This window comes from Diadema antillarum, unplaced genomic scaffold (genome assembly GCF_040938485.1).
Source record: "Diadema antillarum isolate AM-2024a unplaced genomic scaffold, OU_Dant_1.0 scf00000029, whole genome shotgun sequence".
NCBI lineage: Eukaryota > Metazoa > Echinodermata > Echinoidea > Diadematoida > Diadematidae > Diadema > Diadema antillarum.
This window is the reverse complement of record NW_027270918.1, coordinates 2,170,355-2,187,525: the sequence shown is the minus strand read 5'-3', so window position 1 is coordinate 2,187,525 and position 17,171 is coordinate 2,170,355. Positions and strand designations below refer to the sequence as shown.

Below are 17,171 nucleotides of genomic sequence, written 5' to 3'. Positions count from 1 at the left end.
GCCCCATGAAATACCAAGCACCGGATCCATGCATCTTGTCGGTAACTCGGTCAGGATTAATGGCACCAGCTGATCCAACAAACTGACAACAACAGAGCAGTTAGGCCCCCGACACATGTCACACTTGAGCACATACAAACAAAGTAGACAAAAGTCGCTCTGCAAGAAAATATTTCATGTATTGTAGAAGGGGGGAAAAAAGTACAAGGATAAAGTGTTCACTCTGTGCCAACTGGACTAATTTACACATAAATGACTCATAACTGTTCAAAAGAAAAGTGACAATATACACTGAAATCGATCCTATGCATCGCACAAACATCTACAAAGGCGGCTAACTTTTAGCCTAAATTGTATCTGTTGAAGGAAACTGCAGCCTTTTGTGTTACCGGTACCCAGTATAAGCACTACCCTATGCAGCTGCAAATTCCTGGGATAGCACAGTACACTGCTACAAAATAATTTTGCTTGATTGCCTGATGATCAGACAAATGAACAAACAACTCTGTTTGAATAATTAAAGTAAACATCACCTACTTGTATCTTCATGTTTAAAGAGAAAATAAGGAGAATGTAATATGCTATACTAGTAGTGGGCTGCACATACACTTTTCTCTGTGTGTTTATAGTGGTGCGGCTACAACAGATTTTGACTCATTTCACCCTGTACTTTCCCACTTTGTCTAACATTCACTACACAGTGCTGGGGTACATTTGATAGCTTCCGGTGCATTCTTTTCGACTCCTTTCCGAATGGTACTGACCTGCAGTCTGGACGGTACGCAGCATGAGATCACCGATGGATAGGTTTCCCTCGATTCCACTGATGGTCACCTCCGTCTCCAGGTTGGTGATGTAGACCTTGAGGTCCCATGTCCCATCCGCGTACCTCCCATCTGGGAGAGTAAACTTGTACCCTTCCCGATTCATCATATGATCCAAGAAATCTGAAATGCAGAAGACACAAAGGAGTCAGTTCCATTTTTAAAATCAAATCACACAGGGATGATGGAGCAAATCAATTTGAATTGCATCAGGACATGGCAGGAAAAACGTCTTTATACACAGAATTCAGCCACTCAAGATAATTTACATGCATCATCAAATATTGCAGTATCTTCCTGACAGCGCAGGTACAAAATTGCAATCTAATCTTGCCTTCACCGCATGTGGAGTACAAAGGCTGTAGATGGCTATTTCAGGGCTCTACACACAATAGCATAGTATTTGATGTACAAAGTGCACTTTAACCTACACCAGTACTGTAATACACAGTAACCACAGGAAATAATGCACTTGTCAATGTAATGACGCACCCCACTACCCCCGGACATGGGTGCGTCATGGTCATTTTTTGACTGACCACACGGGGTTTTTGACGGACACCACAGTCACTTTTTTGACGGACATAACGCTGCAAGTGACGAACACCACAGTCACTTTTTTGACGGACAACACGTTGAAAGTGACGCACACCTCGGTCACTTTTGTGACGGACATCCTCGGTACATGTGACGCACCCCCGTAAATACTGAAACGATTTTTGCATACGTTTTATTCAAGCAATTTCATTTTCTTTTGGTTCGTACACATAATTTGTAAAAGTTTCGGCAAGTTTCCCTTACCATGTAAGCACCGTATTGTCATTCACCGTACATCATGCTGCTGCTACGATAATAGTATTCCGTATAGTAGTATGTATTCTGTGCATGCAATCCATACATGACAATCACATGACGTGTGCAGAATTTGCGCTGTGTGTGCGCGGCCATTGCTAGTGCGGTGGATGCATACTGCTGCAGCGCAGGTAGGTACACACCACGCCACGGCATTCATATTCCCGCTCGAGTACTGCGTAACTACAGCCTACTAGTCGCTGTACGTAGAGATTCGCACATCTAACGTCGCGCGCGCGTCTGGCCAGCTGGTCGGGCTATCCCGCAAGCAGAAAATGGCATGCAGCAGGCAGTTCTTCTGCTGCCGTTTCGACAGGAAAGATTGAACTAAGTTGTTACATCGCTGAACAGTCCCTGGTTTGAGATTGAGTATGCATGATTTCATGGGTTTGTTGGAGGGAAAATGTAAGGAGAAAGGGTGGCTTTTAAATTCTTTGCTTGCCAGATTCTGGCAAGCATTTTTTCCTCTTATTCCAAAACGCTTCCCGACTTTGATTTTCACTTGCCGCGGGAAAGCGCTCACTGTAATTTCACTCGCGGTACGTGTATCCGGCCGGGACGCGGGGCCGGTAGCGTGCAAAAATGCGTGCAGTTTTCCACAGCCAAGTAACGTACCACGACGCACCCCTCGGTTCAAAATAATGCGTGTTATTTTCCATAGCCAAGTGACGTACCATGACGCACCCCTCGGTCAAAATTTTGACCGACAATGATGGGATTTTGACGCACCCCTCGGTCAAAAATTTGACGGACAAAGCTGGTAAAATGACGAACACCTGGGTCACAAATTTGACGGACCAAACGAGGAAATGACGCACCCATGTCCGGGGGTAGTGGGGTGAGTCATTACATTGACAAGTGCATAACTGTCATCATTTTTTGATACATTTGTAATACTAAAAAACAAGCCCAAGTCATGTAAAATATCACCATCACATGCTTAGGCTTGTATGACCTACAATCTGTACCATATGCAATCTAAAACTTGTTTTATGGTCCATTCATAGACCGAAACACTGTATACAAGAAGCATGGAATTCACCATCCTGTACATATCAAATCTTTTTCACCATCTGCCGAGTCTCTGCATTTATAGCTATTAATTAATCATACCAAAATGAATTGAACACCTATGTGGCCAATACAGATATATCTGTAGGATTTTCTTTGTTTCTGGAGGCAATTACAGTGCCATGTTAAGCAGCAGATTATTAGGTGATAGCGTGCAAATGATGCAGCATGCAGTTTATGGACATCGTACTACAACATGTAAGTGCATGGATTCACACAACTGACTTCCTGCTTGCACTTGGGAACGCAGCTGTGAATACTGTTGTCCAAATATCACATCAGATGCAACAATTACAGCAACATCGAATGCTTACCCATTCTGAGGAATTAGTGTATCTAATGATGTTAACAGTAACAACTGTGTGCGTAAGTCCTGAAAGTTCTCAAAGCGAGACGTTGCAAAATGATATCCAGGATCAGAACTGATGCACACCTCCTAGCTCAGCTTACTTTATATTCCACCTTTAGCGCACACTTCACAGTGGCTGTAGCCTACACTTGAGCTATCGTTCGTTTTGAAGACAAGCGCAACCCATCCCAGGAAGTGAACACACGCACACTTCTCTGCCAGAATACGATCGCTCAATCCTGCACAGTTTACACTCGTGCACATAAAGATATCCGCCCTCGGTAACTCTATCATTTAAACTTCCTGCTAAAACAGCTTCCCCCCCCCCCCCCCCCCACCACCACCACAAGTCATCACACCCTCATAATACACAGCAGTGCTGTGTTATTTTCTTGCCCAGTCAGGCTGTCAGAGCGACACGAAAGCGAAAAGTATGAAGCACTTCAGAGTTCAACTAGTCTGCGCTCCATGCACAGTTTCTATCAAACCTGCCTGTTCTCTTCTTACAATGTACGTTCTTACCACACATGGACAACATGCATTATCAGCACTGCACTAGCCACTTGCAAGAACTTGCAAGTTGGTGTTGGGCAAGTACAAGAAAAATGGCACATAAAAAAGTAAATTAACAAAATAAATTAATAAATAAAATAGTTGAATCAATTAATCAATCATTCAATCAGAAAGAAATCAATAAATGAATAGAGTCTAATAAAGATCCTTGGGAAAAAAAAAATTATCATGTAGGCCTACCAAATTCCTCCTTTTTTTTTTTTTTTTTGCCCATCTTGGCCTTCTAAAACATTTCCGGAATAGCTTTTGTTGCTGTTGATAGAAAGGTAACGTAACATTTCATATCGTACAAATAGCCTGGTGATCTGGAATAATTCAGGTAATTTGTACATAGTCACTACATTAATTTCAAAAAAAGCCCTTCGTTTCTCCCATGTTTAGATGTGGTGGACAATGGTAAAATGGTGGGTTTGTGTAATTACTGTACAGTGTACATAATGTTTGTCAAATGTCTAGTATCAAGCTGTTTTCTTGAGCTGACACATGGCCTCCCAATGATTTTTTGTTTTGTCTTGTTTTTCAAACTACAATTCTGAAGGATTTGTTTTTGATGCGCCACATTATATACTGGTTAATACATTTAGGGTAAAAGGTCAATCTTGACTCACATCAATAAACCTCAAATTATCATTTTTTAATTATATTTCATATTGCTGGGTTGTATGAGTGTGTGCATGTGTGGGTGTGTGTGTGTGTCTGCATGTGTCTGTGTGTGTGTGCTGTCACTACCCTGCTTCAGAAGCACATACAGTAGGTACAGCATACAAAGTTGAATGTCACTGTGTAAACACGACTGCTGCTGCTCAAGGTGGAAGACATCTTGAACTTCAATCTTCCTCGTCATTAACAATATACATAAGTAGCATTGATCCGTCATTCTCTGCTCTGGGTAGGCAAACAACTTTATTTTTCCTACAGTAGATGCTGCACATGGCAAGGACTGAGAAACCTTTGGACTTTTAGTATGTATTGTGCAAATTGCTGTGATCACACATAAAATGGGCCTCATCTCTCTCTCCTCTTGCCTACTTGTTAGGTGTATTTAAAGCTCAATCGTGTATCAAAAGAGAAATTATTTCTAGTTTTAGCATTTCGTAAATGACAGCAGAATTACATATTGTAGTACCAGAACAGCTATACCTCATATAAGCTTAATCCTGCTAAGACAAATTATTGTTGGTTTTAGCGTTTTGAAAATGGCTGAATTTATGTTTTTTCCCTTTTGAAGAAACTCACTGAAGGCACTTGAAACAAGTTTAATAGTTTTCCACAATATTTCAGTAGTGAGCAAATCTACTACAAATCTTAACAGCATTACAGGTGTTTGATGCATGCAATATGAGATTCTTCTTCTTAGAGTTCATCTGAAATAAAGAGACAACACTTTTTATATCATGTCCTGACAGCAGGTTTTACAATTCTAATATATTCATTGTTTTCAGACCAGGTGATGTTCAACCTGCTTTTTTCACCCTCAGGTTATGCTTCATTCAGTTGTTTACAACACCTGCAACATAAATCAATTGCAGTATCCATGGCAACAGTGGGCACTAACCAGTCAATTGAGTCATTTATGGGTACCATGTATTTCTGTTGTTACTATGTCAACTGACTGACACCTGAGATTTTACGCCTTTTGCAAAAGTAAAAAAAAAAATGTGTTATAAATTATGTTTTAGGTTTACCCATCATCAGGGACTGATAAAGATATTACATCTGACAAAATTCAACTAAGTTTTCATTTCAGATCATAGGGCTGTACTTTACATCAAAATACAGCCAGGTATCCATGCTATCATTGTCACATGACCAAGCAGGTATTTCTGTCTGATGGTGCCCCATGTAATTTTTAATACAAATCCTACATCAGCATGACTGATAATATGGCCATTAATTTCTTGATAGCTACTCATTCACAATTATGTAGCAAGGATACCCTTTAATACAGGACACAGTGCCCTATAATTTCCTTATTTACCCAGTAATTTATTTTTTATTTGTTTGCATTTTACTTTCATTGTACATGTGCATCTTCTTTGCAAAGTTTGACTCCTCCAAATTTCTGACGTTTGACTGGTAAGCTACAGGGTGTACATCGTTATGTGGAAGAATCCATAAAATTTTGTATGGTGAAGCACTTTGTCTTTGAAGCAAGGTTACAAATGGTAGACGGAAAGATCTGTCTGTCCGGAGGATTTTTTTTTAAACCTTTTTTTTTTTCACTTTTACGGCTCTCGGGGATTTTGTGAATTTAGACGCAGTCTCTGCGGAACATATCCCTGACAAGATACAGACCGATCTTTCAGTCAAGCAAAATGGCAGCTTCACAAAACCAACGTATTTATACACACGGGGGGCTAACTATACACAGCCCAGTCGCTGTACGTATGTACGTATGGTTTGTAGCGACAGGGTTGTACAGGCTGGACCACCAACCACGAAGAGAGCTCAACAATCGCATTCCGATCGCTTTGAATTTTGATACTTAAGATCATTTTTGTTACCTCAAACTCATCTAATACAATCTTCAATAATGAGACTCTATATCTATGCTATCAATATTTAAATTCATGTTATGCGACTTACCGAAATTTACGATTATATTCAGCATGTCCAAACGGTACATTGTCTTTCATGCCAGGCCAATTTGAATACACATATACGTGATGTGAATGCCCGTTCAAAAGGTCGCGCTATCGACCGTGCTGCTACACTCAAGCAGCGCACGCACGCACACATTAGATCTTTCCGCAGCAGACGACGTTACGCAGTAGGCCCTACGCATTACGATATAGGTTCTGTAATACAGTACATTCTCAATGCATACGCCGCGCTTGCTTTGGAGCACTTCCGGTCACGCATGCGCATAATTCGCTGAGATGAAGGTACCATTTTGAATTCTGCAACGATGAACCCCGGACAGTCAGGAATTGCGCAAGAAATTATCATTTTTTTGTTCCACGGACTTATCGCAAGGGCTCTCTATGGACCCCGAGTGGTGAACAATTCTTCTGTAATACAAGCATGCATTTAGCGCGAGTAACATATTCTGTTTGTAGAAGAAAAGTACAAATTTTCATAAGTTTTTTAGTTGTGTTGAGGTTCCCCACTTTGAAGCTGCATGCCTCGCCTGTCAGACGCTGTATTTGCACAGCGTACTTACATACTGTAGCGTCTGGTCAGGCTAATGCCATTACTATTAGTAATGGGCAGCCAAAGGTGTCAAAAGTTTGCAAGTTTTGGCTCTGTCTCTTTCATAAATGTCAACAATGTTTGACTTCATCTTTCAAGACTTCTGATCACTTTCCAGGCCATGCCAGTGATAAAAACTTCAAACTTTGAACAACTCCACACCCGAGATCGCAGCGCGGCGAGCAATTCCCAATTTAAATTGATAGAAACTAGATCTAGGTTTGTACAAATCGTAATCTCATCTCGACCCCTTCCCTTCCTAGCTACAAATGTAGGTCTGCCACTGCTTGCAGTACAAGCACTGAGCAGCTGTATTTGGGGGCACTGTCTTCATTTATGGCTTAAAGTCATAAAATGCTAAACGACAAATGCAAGGGTTCCCTTGATTATTTGACCAACAGTCTAGTACAGAAGGGACGCGAAGGGTCGGGCCAAGTGTATTCTACAGCACCAGCGGGCCCAGAGGGTGCTTCGCGCGATCGACGAACCCCGCACACACTCTATTTATGCTTCAATGTTCCGGGTGGTTTATGCAAGCGCGACAGCGAAGCTCGCCCGACGGCCGACCTGTCTGTGGCTGTGAGCTGTGTAGTGTAACATGGAGCGACGTGCACGAATTGTAATCGTGGCATATCTAAATTTTCAGAAAGTTATGAAAGCAAACTCATCCTGACCATTGCCATCTATCGTTCGTAATTGATGGGTGGGAGTCAGCAATTAGAGGTGGCTGAATTGCCGAAATTCCTGCAGTTGCAGAACACCCTCCTGTCGTGATCACCTTTTATGGCAATGAAATGTGTTTACTATTAACTGCACACAACCAACGGCTCTACGATCTACCGATCGAAACGCAAAGAACCGTGTGCCAAAAAAAGCAATTCCCTTTCTTGGCCTACCCCACACTGTTATCACACGATTTCCGAAAGCGATCATTTTACCTTCACTCTAACTCAAGAGAAGCGGTTGTGATTTCCGCAGTCAATGGCTATCCACTTTGTCCGCGTCGATCAGGAGAAGTATTCCAGAGTGTAAAGTCCGGTCGAAGGCTTCCGGGAGATAAATTGGTGTAACAGATTCCCCTTCGGTTGTTTCAGTAAGCGGTTACAATACAGTACACTACGCCGTGAATCTACGCACATATGCTATGCATGCACACACACAAGAGTGACCGATTCGTATCTACTGTGCATGAAACGCCGTACTTGACACGTACGCACGTACGAATGTATGCGCATGGCGGGCAACACACATGAAAACAGGTACTAGTACGCAAGTACAATGAAACGGGCGCGCACTGCGCGCACCGATCCGACAGCACCGTTATCAAGGTCGACCTCGTCACGTCGGTGCGCTGCATGATTTCAAGTTCGACCCAGGCCAAAAGCTGGCCATGAGGGTTAACAGGAGGTGCGATTCGTTCTTTTAAAAAAGAAAAGAAAAAAAAAAGGCGAAGCAGTAATAGAATTTTATTATCATTCATGCCAAATAAGCACCACACAAGAAAACATTAAACTCGTGAGGTGTGTTTACCAGGTACGTCCCAGGGCCGGCGGAGCGTTTTCAAAAGTGGGGGCCCACTTCCGGGTTTCATGAGCTGACAAGCAAAAAAGAAAGGTCTTCAGGGGAAAAACAACCTTACCGCGCTCACATTTCAAGATCTCTATCTATTTCTCTGTAGTGTCACTTATGTACTTGCGGGTTAAAAAAAAGTGGGGGGGGGGAGCCCAAAGTGATGAGACCTTATGTATTTTTTTGTATGGTGCACAAAAAGTGTGGGGGGGGGGAGGAGGGCCCCCCCCCCCCGGCCCCACGGTTCCGCTGGCCATATACATTTGGACCAACATCTTCCTATAGTATGTCTATGCAATTTTTCATTAATGTTTTCCTCTGACGTTTAGACTTCTGAAATTTTATCTCTGGCAGTTTTTACCTCTAGTCTCCAGATGGGCACTTTTACCGGGTGCTATGCTGACAAGTGTTCCATATCGTTTCATTCAATTCTTACGTTGCTATATGTCTGTTTTTGTCTATCCTTCCATTCTTCAATGCATCATATTCGGTCATGCATTCACCTACCTTTTACTAATGTTATCTATCTGGTTAATATTATTTCAAATTACTCATTTTCATTCAGTCATTCGCAAAATCAATGCATCTGTCATTCCTTTCACTCATCCCCCAGTTAAATGTTACCTGTATATGACATATTCATTTGTAGGCCTATATCTATTTATGCTTCATTTTTTTCCCTATTTATATCTCCGTGATATATGCTGTATATTGTGTCTTCTTTCATTTAACTTAAGCAGGCAAGTGACAAAATGACAAAAAGCAAAACCGAAAAAAAAAATGGAAGAAAACAAATTTACTGTGAACACAACCAACTTTATGTATCGTTGTTGTCAGGCAGATTCTTAACTGGTTTCATCACATGATTGTCATGAAAAACGATGGGATAAGCATAGCAAGTCTATTCAAAAAATGTTTCCTGAGGGGGTGGGAAAGAAATATCTACATGGTTTTGTCAATTGAAAAGCTATGCATGGACATATTTCTGGTCACATTCAAAATATTTACTGAGATGGAGACTACCTTTAAATTCTTCTCTTCCCACGAATAAACCCCGAAACGTCATTCTGCAACAACCGCAGCAGATGGCTACAAACCGGATGAATCTCTGTACAACGTGCAATCTTTGGAGATATCTGCCACAAGAGGTCGCTATTACAGCCAAGGCCTTTTGATAGTTGGGGTGTCTTAGGGCAGCATCGTGACCCGGGAGACTGCATGAGCAAATCTCACAGGCTCTTGCCATTATTGTTTGTTACATTATATGAAGAGCTTGATCGCAAAAGGAGTTAACTCCATTCCTGTCTATTTGAGATATTGGCTAATAAACCTGCTAAAGATACCGAAGAAAATGGCAAGAAAATATGAGGTATTTTCTACCATAACTACAAAAATGGCTATGTAGCAAGTGAGGTATCTTTGGAAAGATTTTTTATTTTGCTCTATCTGATGATAGATTTACTTTAAAATGTTTAAAAATGGTACTTAATCCATTTTGCTATCAAACTCCTAAGAAATAGACTGGAAAGACGTGTGATTATGAGCTTTGGTGGTATCTTGATGCAATGGTGATGTAAATAGCAATAATTTCATGTTACTGTCCATTCACAATTATTGGCATGAATGTACATTTTATTGTGTAAAATTGTTTCCCTGACATTTGCTCCTGCGACAATTGCTCTCATGAAATATCTGCACACTAAGCCAAGCATAAATTCTACCAACAAACATAAACCTAACCCTAATCATCCCATCTAACTAAACCTAAAACCCTATCACAACCCCCAACCCTAACCCTAAGTCCCTGGAGAAAATAAGACTGGAACAATTGTTGCAGGAACAAAAGCCATGTCACTGTAAAATTTGTCTTGCAATATCTGCCTTCACTTGTTTAAGATACAATTCTACTTCTGTATTTAAATTGGCTGTAATGAACAGAGTAAAGAAAACAAACAGAATAGCACAGGTTTCTTCAAAGCGGACATACAGAAAGAAAGTTATAATGACATAAAACTCTATAGTTTCACAATTTAATTTTCACAAAATAATGATTTCAGTATAACAACCAATTACAAAGCAGCACAGGTGCTGATATCATCCCATTATAGCTCTCCAATTGATTTGCAAACAAATCTGAAATAGATTTGAATTTGGACATAAAAGCAAACAATAAAAATGTATTTTTCAAATTCAAATTTTGGAAAGCAACCAAGCTATTAATATTTGTCTACAGGCACCCTGTTTGGGAGAAGAATACAAGAAGGCATCAGCCTTATTTAGGACTTCTGTAGACTGGAAAAAAAAAAGTGACTTGCTAAACTTGCTTTAGGACACAAAGGTGGACAGGGACTTCCCCCTCTTGCCAATCCATCCCAATCAAGGTACCTCAGAGCATTTCAAAAAGACAACTTCTCCTTCTGAACACAACTCCTCTATGTATTCATAAGTTGCCTTCTGGTCTGGACAAGACATCTTGGCAAGTTACAGCACACTGCCTTCTTGTCCCAATCCAAAACTTCTATTCAAATGGAGATATTATGTCTACCCCTCATGTTTCACCGTTTTTCAACAGAGAATTTCCTTTTTGCTGTTTAATTTTCTCTGCCTCAGTTTCTAACATTGCACAGATAATAGGTAACAAGTCACAAATAAAATGTATGTGTCATATTGTCTGGCATTAAATCCTAGGCTGCTATTTGATATTCCTATGTACAGAAGTTTCCACTCTACTGATAAAAGGCTATTATAATGGCCTTGCTTATAGTTATAATCGCTGTACACTTATTAATTTGTCTCCCTCTAGTGGGATGAATTTCAAAATTGCAAAGGCTCCCTCTTGTGTGTGTAATGAGAAATGCATCCCAAATGGCAACATCTGCAGATATATGGTATATTCTATATGTTTGTATCTATTTCTCACTTGTTTGTTTTTTTTTTTTCATTGTCATGGTTCTGTGTTTCACATTTGGTCATGTTTTGATTGTATCTTTGTCAACATTGGCTTAGGAATATATTTTTCCTTGTCTTTTTTTTTAAACTTCTGGTTGTATATATTTCCAATTATTTGATGCATTTCTAAATACATGTAATAATGTGCAATGTGACTTGACCTAAAACTTGCAGTAATTGATCTGTGAATAGGGTTCACTTAGCAAGTACATGTAGGTGCCTGATGGGCTCTGACTGTTTGTTTGTTTGTTAGTTTGTTTTTTTTCCATGCATATAATTTTGTACATGTAACAAATTATTTGAAGACATACTGTTGATTCACTACACCTGCATCTATGTATCAAATGGAGTCTATACAAACACACACACACAATCTTACCCAAGGTGATCTGTTGGGTATAACTTTGTTCACTAGTGTTGTTGTGTACCCTACAAGCTTGATAGAATAGTCATTCTTTGCTATTTGATTACGACTACCCCATGCGGTAACTATGTAAGGGCATACGGACAAAAATAAAAAAAATACACACACACACACACACACACACACACACACACACACATACATACAAGGACATTTGCATAAGCGGAACTAGAACAAATATATCTACACACTAGAGTTGTAGGTAAAATTTTAGAGGTTTATCTGCATTACGTAACATATTTTGTCTTCTGAACAAATAAAATTGTTACTCTTCAACCTGACAAAGGCAACAAAAAGTCAAAAAACCACACATCCTCTCTTCATTGTCATACATTCGTTTTTATTAAAGTCATTTTACAACTGCACAAAGAAAACTGTTACAGAATTCAGGCAAAGTAACAAGCTGTTTTGGTCGAAAGTCTTGTGTGACTTACATAATTCATTCATTAATCTTAGCCACGACTCTATGTGCAAGGACATGAGATATTTAAATCAGCAAATAATGCAAAGAAGCATGCTATCATCCCAAAAGGAGATATTTTGCATGGCTGGAAAAACCCTCTTATCATTTAGAGCATTGAGGTATTTGAAGTTATTATATAGTTTTGGTGATGGAAGTATATTTCTAGCAAAAGTACATTGAATTTCATAAGTGATTTTGCAGAAAATATAATATTCCATGCTGCATACAGCTGGTGTGCACATTAAATGTCAGAAACATGCTGCAGGCATTGTGCTCTTTGAGCAGCAAACACAGATGTGGGTAGGTGGGGCAATGTACTGCAGCTGAAATCATAGTCTTGTCTCCAAACAGTGACTAGCAATATCATTTTTCAGCATGTGTTAATCATGACTGATGGATGTGACTTCCACAGGCCACACTGAAGCTACAACAAGTTAGCAGAAAGGCAAAATTTGCATGTGAGCCCTATACTTTAAATCTGGCCACTTTAATTTGACATCTCCTGTTTAATCTCAGCCACACTCCCTTACTATGTTGACTTTTTTCCTTGAACACAACTAGGTGACTTCACTTCCAAGCAAATTGAACCTCATTTGTTAGCGGGTAAAATTCATATTGGAAGAAAATCGTAATCTTTGAAAACAATGCAGGGATAATAAAACACTCTCCAATAAACCAATAGACACAAGTTATTTGCTAAAAATTATATCTAAAATCAGTAGATACACAGTTGAATTCGGTAACACTCATCTATGTCCATAAGAAAAAAAAAATATTACATTCACATTTGGTCTACTTTTAGCAAATGTATGGAACATCAACTTGACTGACATTTTGATTAGATCAATTTATATCTCTACTTTGGTATTGAACAAATCTTTATATAAATATATATGTTACTCTCTCACCAGTGACGGATGTCACATACCGACAAAAAGGACATATCGGTAAAAGTTTGAGCTTTTAATCTTGCAGTTTGAGCTTTTAATCTTGGCCATACCAACAAATTTGATTGAACTAAGTATTGACTTATTTGAAGCATTCAACACTGCGACTGAAGTAGTTTCAGTAATTATCTGAGGTCATAACCGTAAACCAGGTCAACTTTCCATAATGGAAGCATATCAGATGCATGAAGATAATGGCGATACGACATGCAGGCTGTTACAGCAGCGAAGTCATCATTCTTTCTCAGTTTTGGTGACAGTGTCTATTTACTCCACATGACAGAAGGTCTCGTAGAGACTGCTAAAATGCAACTAGGCACAGTCCACCTATTTCATTTGTTGTTTTATTTCTCTGTACAAGTCTTAACCATCTCTGTGGGTGTGGTCGACCGCTCCCCTAAAGCATAATGCTCTGTACCATACTCGCAGCAGAGGAGCACTCGAACGCTCCTGCGGTGGACCGTACTGTACTATGCCAAGCCAAAAGTGGATCTCTTATGCACTCCAAAAGCGTACCATAAACGTATCAGGAGTTGGCATGACAAGAATGCGCGTAACACACACACACGTCATAATGCAAAAGGTTGATTCTCTTTGTTCTGCAAAAAACCTTAGCGCCAAGAAATTGCTACAAAACTTGTGACCCCCTCTGACTCGAGGTAAAAAAAATAACTCACGAGGTGCATTTCCTCCACAAAGCACTGGAACACTCAAAATCTTGCATGGTACAGTGCGGTATGCAATGGATAGGTTTGCTTTGGTTCAATTTTGTGCGCTCAAATGCGGCTTAATTTCTTTTCTCAGCTGAAGAAACTAGCTTTTGAGCTGTACATATAGAAAAGGACACACATTGAAAAGAAACCTTCCTTTTTTTTACATGTGTGAAATATTACTATATTCTAAGCACACTTCAGAAAAAATAAACACCATTAATGCAGTCTCCAGACAGAAGACATTAGAAGGCCTACATTACGTTATAATTCATCTCATACCTGTACCTCACTTGACAACAAAGAATATGCATTCACAATCCATTTTTAGCATATGTACAGCAACGTTCCAGTTCCGAACCCACTATGCATAATGGCCTGTGACATCAAACAAGACATACATGTATATCCTGCACAGCCCTATTGAACATAGACTGTTGCCAAGACATTTTCACGGCCCTATGGACCAGTGGCAAAAGTAAAATAGACCAGTTTTCTAAAATATTCAAATTTTATGCATACCTCCATAACAACTACTTTTCCTGTCTTTACAGGAAAACAATCATACATTTTGAATACACTAGTAAAACTGGACTAATGACTAAAAGAATTACCACTTGAAATGGAAAAAGACACCATCAAAACTATTAGCCAGTTCATAGTTCTTCTCTTGAAATTGATTTGAACTGAGGTACTTGTCAAACTGAATAGGTCTTCATGAAAACAACGTTATTAATATTCATATAGATCTCCAGTCAGAGCCCCTGAAATCCTGTAAGCTAGCCTGGATGAACCTTCCATCACCGGAAAATTTCAGACTCCAAAACTGAATGTCACAGATGCTGGTCTGATGCTATCTACGATACCGCTCAAGTTACTGTAAAACGTGATATATTCGCGGCACGAAATGTTGGCGAATTGGAGCTGACGGCCTTTTTTGATGCAAGAAATTTTCGCGAATTGTCTCTGGCGTTCAGTGCATATAGTGCAGACAAGAAATTTCGCGTGCATTTTAATTTCGCGAATCTTAGCGCTCGCGAAATTCGCGAAATTAAAATGCACGTGAACATTCCTCGTTTTACAGTACTTGCAACACCATCACTGACAAGACAACAAAGTTAAAGGGCTTCAACCTCCCTCCTCCCGAAGCAGTGGCTCACCCTGAACAGTATCCGAACCCTCCATGCACAGACAGGCCACCTTCTACATAAATGGGGATTCTTGTATAGTCCGGCGTGTGTGACTGCGGCTATCCAGACCAAAGCCCGCCTCACACTGTGGAGGACTGTTATCTTCGGAAGATTCCAGGAGGGCTGGCAGAGCTTTCCAAACAAAGTGATGCTGCCCTGGACTGGACCAGCATCTTGGACATTAATCTACGAGGCTATGACCTCCCCTTTGTATTGCATCACATGACAGATGATGAAGACTGCTCCTGTAATGGTCAGAAGATTGATCCACGTTTTGATAAGAGTCTCTGGCCCACAGATCATTGCAGATCAATGCTAACTGTGAACTTGCTTGTTCTACTGAATGGCATTCAGGTATGCTGCATTCATGGATTATTTGTGCATGTCTACAACTGGCACACATTCAGTTTTCAGCATCTTGCCCTGCTATTTGGCAGTTACTCACAGCTGCAGTATCAACTTTTTTGTAGCATGCTTTTCACTTCTGTGCAGTTCCTGACTTTCATTTTTGTTTCTTCTTGAGGAGCTTTTAATCATAATAGCCAGTGAAAATATGTCAGCATGAATGTAACCAGGTAGTGTTGAATCATTTGTTTTTGGAAGACAGCAAATTTTTTCTGTGGTTAGTAGAATTGTCACCTTCAACCTGACTGCTTAAAAGAAAGCCCTTATGTTATTCATGCCTGGTAAAGTGACCACTGCCAGTGAGCTGCTATCGCCTCTGACAATACATCTTGGCAACTCACTGTCCAACGGGCAGCAGCCTCCTGTAAGAATGAGCACATACAGGACTGAAAAATGTGGAATCTTATGCACTTTCAAAATTGTCATGTATCTTGGACAGAAAAAAAAAAAATATATCAGCAGGCACAAAGTAAACATGTACACACAATTTGTTCATTTCACTTTTTCTTTTTGTGCTTCAACATTAACTCTAGTGTGCGCTTTCCAAGGATTTGAATAACAGGAGACTGCAGAAGCTGTGATTTACTATGTATGTAAATCCATCATTGACTGGCCACAACTGTCAACCCAGGGATGAAAAAATGCAGAAAATTAACCTCCCTTGGCCACTCACAAACACCAATCATTCAAATTCGTCCACTGTCACAATAATAAGATTCTAAATATACGATAGGAGAGCTTCATCCCACAGGAGGGCAGGGTGCATTTTTAGATTTGAGGTCCTGGACACTGCCTCTGTCTCCACATATAGTACATGGGCTCCACTGTGGACATGCTGCAAGATATCTACCTGATAACCATAAGCTTAACCTCTCTACATCATGCACCTCATAAGGCTTGTTTAACTCCATGTGTCCCTGGTGAAGAGCCAGAAATTCAAGTTGGTATTTACAGCTTCAAACCATCCCTCCATCAAAGATAAAACACAAATCACGGCCGACACACAGACCATATCATTACGGCGCAAATGTGCTGCCCGTTGGGCTGCAGTCCTCGAAAATAAATAACAGGATTCAATGTACACGCCAGGAAGATTCTAACATTACGATGCATGCTCACAGGTTTGTCAAAGGCTGTATGCAGCTATCTACATATTTCTTGTGTGACATTTGACACACAGAGTATTGCTTCACATAAAGGGGTACAAAGCCTTGATTGAAAAAAAAAAAACCCAACAACAACAAAGAAGAATGTGACACTTCTCAGTAATGAATGACTGAAAGCTGACCCGGCAAAATACAGTGCCATTTGATGACAAAGTATTTCCAGTTTGATATTCTTCACACTGTTATACAAGAGTATGTTAGAAAATCTATTAAATGCTATGCATTTTTCCTCAATTTGGGAGAAACATGTGCTCAAAAGTGTGTGACACAATGGCAGAACCCTTTTTATGTTTGGTTTGTTATGATGGTTTACTATCAAGACAAAAATTGGAGGCATAACATGTGTTTAGTATTTTGTACCCAAAAATTGAACATAATTTCAGAATGAGACAGGAAGAATTCATCATATTACAATATGTGGTTTTTTTTTTTCCTTGCTTTTATTTTACATCTCTGTACAAATGTTTCTATGTACAAATCAAACAGG

General features: G+C 40.0%; 1 protein-coding gene across 1 annotated transcript in view; it reads right to left on the bottom strand.

Moving 5' to 3' along the window:
* Positions 1–8,004, bottom strand: part of LOC139739022 (fermitin family homolog 2-like) — a 110,089-nt gene extending 102,085 nt beyond the window's left edge. Inside the window, exons 1-2 of the mRNA XM_071649638.1 lie at positions 7,800–8,004; positions 765–947 (exon numbers count right to left, since the gene is read on the bottom strand). Coding sequence (XP_071505739.1) covers positions 765–933 — 169 coding nt within the window. The 5' untranslated portion in view covers positions 934–947; positions 7,800–8,004. The remainder of the gene's footprint in view (positions 1–764; positions 948–7,799) is intronic.
* Positions 8,005–17,171: the final 9,167 nt, after the last annotated feature.